Source organism: Garra rufa, chromosome 25 (genome assembly GCF_049309525.1).
Source record: "Garra rufa chromosome 25, GarRuf1.0, whole genome shotgun sequence".
NCBI classification, from domain to species: domain Eukaryota; kingdom Metazoa; phylum Chordata; class Actinopteri; order Cypriniformes; family Cyprinidae; genus Garra; species Garra rufa.
Window position 1 is genome coordinate 31,641,776 of NC_133385.1, and position 7,294 is coordinate 31,649,069.

The 7,294-nt window shown below is 34.3% G+C and overlaps 1 protein-coding gene across 1 annotated transcript in view; it reads right to left on the bottom strand.

Moving 5' to 3' along the window:
• abcc8 (ATP-binding cassette, sub-family C (CFTR/MRP), member 8) overlaps window positions 1-2,920 on the bottom strand; it is a 106,055-nt gene extending 103,135 nt beyond the window's left edge. Inside the window, exons 1-2 of the mRNA XM_073831668.1 lie at window positions 2,280-2,920; window positions 836-977 (exon numbers count right to left, since the gene is read on the bottom strand). Of these exons, the coding sequence (XP_073687769.1) occupies window positions 836-977; window positions 2,280-2,427 (290 nt within the window). The 5' untranslated portion in view covers window positions 2,428-2,920. The remainder of the gene's footprint in view (window positions 1-835; window positions 978-2,279) is intronic.
• Between the last annotated feature and the right edge of the window lie 4,374 nt (window positions 2,921-7,294).

Here is a 7,294-nt window from a genome sequence, read left to right on the forward strand (position 1 = left end):
AATTAGATATTTTACATAAAAGTTTACATAGTTCACAAGTTACCTGAATGATCCACAGCTGTGTGTTTTTTTTTTAAGAGATAGTTGTTCATGAGTCCCTTGTTTGTCCTGAACAGTTAAATTGCCTGCTGTTCTTCAGAAAAATCCTTCAGGTTCCACAAATTCTTTGGTTTTTCAGCATTTTTGTGTATTTGAACTCTTTCCAACAATGACTGTATGATTTTGAGATCCATCTTTTCACACTGAGGACAACTCAGGGATTCATATACAACTATTACAGAAGGTTCAAATGCTCACTGATGCTTCAGAAGGAAAAACAACGCATTAAGGGGGTGAAAACTTTTTGAATTTGAAGATCAGGGTAAATTTAACTCATTTTGTCTTGTGGGAAACATGTAAATATCTTCTGTAGCTTCTGAAGGGCAGTTCTAAATAAACAAAATATGATATTTAGGCAAAAAAAGACAAATTTACACATCTTCATTCTGTTCAAAAGTTTTCACCCCCGGGCACTTAATGCATCGTGTTTCCTTCTGAAGCATCAGTGAGTATTTTAACCTTCTGTAATAGTTACGTATGAATCCCTCAGTTGTCTTCAGTGTGAATAGATGGATCTCAAAACCATACAGTCATTATTGGAAAGGGTTCGAATACACAAAAATGCAAAAAAAAAAAAAAAAAAAATTTGTGGGACCTGAAGAATTTTTCTGAAGAACAAAATTATTAAGACAAAAAAATCCTAATAATACCTTATATTGCAATTGATGCCCTAGGCAGGTTCTTGACAGGTTTCATAGGATTCATACAGTCAGATAAATTGATACAAAAATCTCACCCGTCGGACACGATGCCCTCGGCTATTTCGCAGACGATGATGAAGAGCAGGATGAAGGTGAGGATCCAGCGGAGGTTGTGTCCGGGGAAGTGCAGCCAAGTGCTGTGATGAATGTGCACCTTGGAGCTCTGACTCCCCCAACCTACAGTACAGTGATAAAAAATCTGTTCATTGCTTACAGCAACATCATTCTCTCTGACAAGAAGTCATGTAAACTATCCTTGAGGAATAAATAGTTTGTTCGTATATCATCATCCCTAATAAAAAGCATCACATACAGACATTAGGCAGGTGCTTTTAGGCAAACTTATTAAATGGGCAAATATACAGCGTTTTAATGGAAAAAGTGTCTCAAAATCAAAGTCATTTCCAGGTTGTAATAACTGGGACACATTTAGCCATTGATATCCTGAAAAACCAGATATTAGAGATATTAGGATGTTAATTCAAAACAAACAGCAACATGTATTGCATAATAAAACCGATGTAGCCATTTTATGCATAATATTGTCTACTGAAGATGAGATTTGTATGGAATTCACAGTGGCAAAATAATGTTTATGAAAAATCTGTCCAAAGAGAAACAACAATTTTATGAATCCAATCAACTATTCCAAATCATTCGGAAATTAATAATAGAAAGTGTGAGAGTACTGTAGGTTGGTTCAGGTTAGTACACTCTGACATTAGTGGGATTGTTTACCGTTGCTCTGACTCTTCTGGTATGGCGAACCGAGCGGTGTTCTTCCTGTAACTCGACTCTCTGACAGTATGATGGCTTCAGCTGTACATTCCACCACTAAGGTCACATTGGTTTGTCTAAAATAAAAATGTTTCCCACAGCGGCTTGACAAACTCTATCCTGGCCTCCCTGTGTGGTTCGCCAAACCACATTCGTGGCAAATGACTACTTGAGCGCAGATCAATTATGCAGTGTTTATCTTCGTAATGAATGAGCCAAATATTCAAAAATGAATTTCAAAGAGCTCATTAATCATTTCCTGTCTGTTTCTCTGATCCTTTCACAAACAAAACACCAATCAAAATGGTGCGGCACACCTTCAAAATTAAGTCTATCTATCGTATGTCTGTCTATTAATTTCTTAGTCTATCGACTGTATATCCCACAGTCTGTCTAGCCATCTATCCGCTTGTCTGTCTATCTATCTTTCCACCCATCTATCTATGTGTACGTCTGTCTATCCAATTGTCTGTCTATCCAACTGTCTATCCATCCATCTATTCCTCTGTCTGTCTATCCATGTATCCTTCAATCTGTCTATCTTTCTTTCCGCTTGTCTATCTATGTGCCTGTCTATCTATCTATCTATCTATCTATAATTAATCTTACAGTACATAGTTAAGTCACAGGTGTTCAGTCACTCCAGCCATTTAGTATCGTGACACAATCGTGCACAAGTTCTCACCTGTCTCTGACACTCACCGATGAAGAGGATAGGAAAAGTGATGAAGAGCAGGAAGACGTGTGGCACCACCGTGAGGGCGTCCAGGAAGCAGCCGTTGTTGAGGACACCGGCGTCCACATTGTACGCGGCCGAGTTGTTGTCGTTGCCGCAGAAAGCCAAGGACATGGTGGTATCGGGTCTCTGAGGTGTTCCGGTAGAAGAAAGACCCAGACAGGAGGAAAAAAGAGGACAAGAAAGGGGTAAAAAGCTAGAAGAGATCCTCTCCGAGCATAATCTGTCCACAGAGGAGCCGTTACATCCTTGCTGTAGGTGGAGGATATCAGCTGAAGTGAATCACTGCACAGGTAGAGCGCAATAGCTGCTCCGCTTCTGCATGGGATGAGCACATCCAAACAGCTTCTCTCTGACAGGGGGACGCCTGCATCGGATTCCACCGGCAAAGCCACGGCTCACAAGCATGCTTTTAATAACCGCTGCTGCAGCTTAATTCCATCAAAAAACAAAAAGCATCTCCGCTCGTGCGCAAACACACGCGCTTGTGCTCGGGATGCGATCTGGCCGTGTTGCGGTGATCAAGAGCTCAGAGTTGACCTTGTGGGAGGATAGCTGTATGGCGGAGTGTGTGCATGAGAGTGTGATGAGGAGAGAGAGAAGGAGGGAGAGAGAGACAGCATGATGGAAGACAGAGAGAGAGGAGCGGTGGGGGGGGGGGGGGAGCAGGAGAGGAGAGAATTGCATCGCGGGCGGCATTGAAAAACCAGCACGCACGTCACAGTGTGGTACACGCCTGGCATGACACATCAAAGGTATTCATGAGCGGTGAACTGACTCATGGTAAATAAAGACTGATCTGGTTGGACTGTCAGCAAGTTCAAAAGCCAAAGCAAATTTACAGTACGAGACAGCTGAAGGACGAAAGGATATGTAATGAGGTCACAAAAAAAATAGTGGCTTACAAATATGGGTTATTATCTATAGCCTAATCTGTCAGTACATTATGGAATATACTACATTTTGGAATTTAGACTTGTTAAACTGATGCTGAAAATTACATAAATAAAATAAAATAAATGAATAAAATAACTAGGAAATAAGTACAATGCAAATAAAAACAATAAAAAGAAAATGAAACAAAAACAGAATAAGAAAATGAAAAGGGAAAGGGAAAATAAAACAAAAAAAGGAAAACAAACAAATCAAAAGCAGAAAAAACAAACAAAACAACAACAAAAAAAACGAAAAACAAACAAAACAACTGAAAAATGAAAACAAATAAAAAACATAACAGAATAAAAGAAAAAAAAGAGAAAAACAAAAACAGTGCAAAGCAAATGAAACCAAAAAAAATGAAACAAAAACAGACAAAATAAAAAAAAAACTGAAAAAATGAAAACAAATACATATGAAGTACACAACAGAAGAAAACTAGAGAAAAGAAAACAAATAAGTATAAAGCAAATAAAAACAAAAACAGCAAAAAGAAAATTAACAACCAAATAAAACAAAAAACAAAACTAAACAAAATCAGAATAAGAAAACAAAAAGAGAAAATAAAACAAAAAATGGAAAACAAACAAAAAATTGTAACAAAAACAGACAGAAAACAAACTAATCAAAAGCAGAAAAAAAAACAAATATAAAAAAGACAGACAAAAACAAAAAAATGAAAAGAAAACATAAAAGCAAACAAAGTTAATAAAAATATAATAAAAAACAAACAAGTACAAAGAAAATGTAAAAAACGAAACAGAACAGCAAAAAAGATACAAATCAATTGAAATATCAAAAACAAACTGAAAAATAAAAACAAATATAAAACAAAGTACAAAACAGAAGAAAACTAAAGAAAACAAAAAACAGTAAAAAAAAAAACAGTTTTGCAGTAAACAGCAAATAAAAGCCAAAATATTAACAAATTAACAATGAACAAAAAACAGAAAATGGAACAAAAACAGAATAAGAAAACAAATACAAATGGAAAATAAAAAGGAAAACAAAAACAGACAGAAATCAAACAAATGAAAACAAAACAAAAGCAGAAAAAAACAGAAAAGGAAACAAAACAAAAGCGAATAAAAACGAAATAAAAAAATAAGAAAAAACTAAAACAAAAACAGAAAGAAAACAAACAAATGAAAACAAATCAAAAGCAGTAAAAAACAGAAAAGGAAACTAAACAAAAGCAAATAAAACGAAATAAAAAATTAATAAAAAATGAAAAATCAAACAAAAAACAGTAAAAAAAAAGTTTTGCAGTAAAACAGCAAATAAAAACCCAAAAATTAACAACGAACAAAAAAACAGAAAATGAAACAAAAACAGACAGAACACAAATACAAAATGGAAAATAAACGAAAAAAATGAAAACAAAACAAAATCAGAAAAAAGAAAAGGAAACAAAACAATTGCAAAACAGACAAAAATAAAAACAAAACAGAAAAGCAAATAAAAACTAAATAGAGAATTAAAAAATAAATAAAAGTCAAACAAAACAAGTACAAAACAACACGCAAAAACGCAAAAAAACAAAACCAAAAATAAAAGAAAACAGAAAAACAAACAAAACAACTGAAATAACAAAAACAAATGAAAAAAAAGAATAAAAGAAAAGAAAACAGAAAAACAAAACAATGCATAAAACAAACAAATCAAAAACAGAAAAAAACTAAAACAAATGACGAAAACAAAAAATTAAAACGAAACATAAAAGCAAATGAACGAAAAAATAAAGGCAAGAACATGTTTTCAATTTATATTGGATCGAACTATCAGACTATCACTACTAGTGCACTACACTCATGTAGAAGCTACTTAAGAAATGTAGGGCTGTGTCAACCAAAGGGTGCAGTTTGAAGAATTACACCTTTCCGTAGACAGGCTACCTGACCCATGCTGATATTAGATATAGAGCGTATATGGACTGCAATCCATCCTTATTTCTCTCCAAAACTAAAACAACCCTTCAGAAATACTGCGATAACCTTTTGACGCGGTGGTGAGAAGGTAAGGTTGATCTATCACTCACAGGTGTTAAGGAAGGTACAGACAGATGTGGTGTGTTATAGATGTGCTATTTCAGACAGGCAAAGTGTGAATTCACTCTCCTGTCTTCCAAAAGAAACACGTGCATGCAAGCACATCACAATCCATTAAGAGAATGAATAAGGTAAGCATCTGCAACCTGATTGAATGCTCTAGGAGCAGCAGATGCAGCAGAGCAACACTCCTACTTTATCACACTGTAATTTAATTCCCCTCAAAAAGCATTTCCAGAAGATTAAATGAGTAGAATGGCCCTATAATCTGCACTACATGGAAGGTCAAGCTGCCAAAAGACCAAAAGAGGCCTGGAGGTATATCATTTCAGTCAATATGTAATGAATTCTATATGTATTGTAGTTCCCATCAAGTGTCTTTTAATAATCATATAGATTGAAGCTATCAAGTTATATGTGCCATTCTACAGAATTGGTGCAAACTGCTGTCCCACAACCCTCCAAAAAATTTAAAAAGCATTTAAGCATTCAAATCTTAGATGTCTACTAAGATCCTTCTATTATCTATTGAAACCCACAATAATATTTCAAATATCAGTAAGCTTAATATATATATATATATATATGGGTACTTTTAATTGGAATGTGGCTGTCCTGAACCCTAACCCCTAAATTTCAAATTCTGAAAGTGATATAGAATGTTTTTTTTTTCCATTGTTGGTTTTAAAAGTATATTTTATTTTTTTAAATGTAAAGTTAAAAAAATAATATGCATTTCATAATTTCTTTTTAAATTATGAAACTTTATGGGAAAAAAATGTGTGCATTTTTCATGTCACTACTGAAAAAGTTAGGTGTGTAACTTTAAGGAACGCCACTACCGAACACCTTTTTTTCTGCAATTCAGCACACTTTTTTTAGGAGTTATTTCCTAACATTAAGTTGTTATATGTGTACAACGGATCAAAACTATGCTAGCTAACCATGTGCTCATTAGCATTTTTGAGCTAGCTTTAAAATTATCTACAATTGTCATTATCGAAAGAGTCACTAGCAAAATATTTGGTGTTGTTTCAGTAGTGCCCTCTTTTTTTTTTTTTTTTGGGGTGTTATCCTATAAAATTGTCAATACTGAAACAATTAGTAACGTTTCAGTAGTGACATCTTTGTATTTTTTGGTTGTTATCCCCATAAATTTTTCACTACCATAACAGTCATGACCAAAACATTTGGTGGCGTTTCGGTAGTTACATTATTGTTTTTTTGGTGTTATCCAATACAATTTTACTATCAAAACATTTGGTGGCATTTGGATAGTGACACTTTTGTTCTTTTGGTTGTTATCCCATAAAATTGTTACTACCAAAACAGCCACTACCGAAACATTTGGTGGCGCTTTTTTTTTTTTTTTTGGAGAGTTATCCAATAAAATTTTACTACCGAACTGGTTTTACTACTGGTTGTGTTTGGATAGTGACAGCTTTGTCCTTTTGGTTGTTATCCCATAAAATTGTCACTACCGCAACAGTCACGACCAATATAACCATTCTAATTAAATGATTAATATTACTGTGTTTCAGTAGTGACAAATTTGGCGAGAGGACAAATATTCCAAAACTTTCTGAAAATACTATGAGAATTAACTGCACACTTACTAGAAATGTGTACCTTGGATATTATTCAGTTTGCATACGCACAAAGATTTTCATCACGTTTCCAACTCTGACTTTGGACCAATTCTGTAGAATGGCCCATATACACTTCAGTCAGTTTACATCATGAAAGTAATTATTAAAATAATTTCCCTAATTTCACTCTCATTTATAATTGAATGTATAAATCTAATCAGAATAACAAAAAAGACTAAGGCCAATTACATTAATAGCCTAGTCACTGGTACAGATGAGACATCCTTGTGTATTTGGGGAGAAAAATCTCTTTGTAGAGCTTTCACACACGCCCCCTATCCAAGCGCGACAAAAGATAAATGATTGCTGTGGAAAGCTGGCTGTAGTATATCGATTTTTTTATCTTTT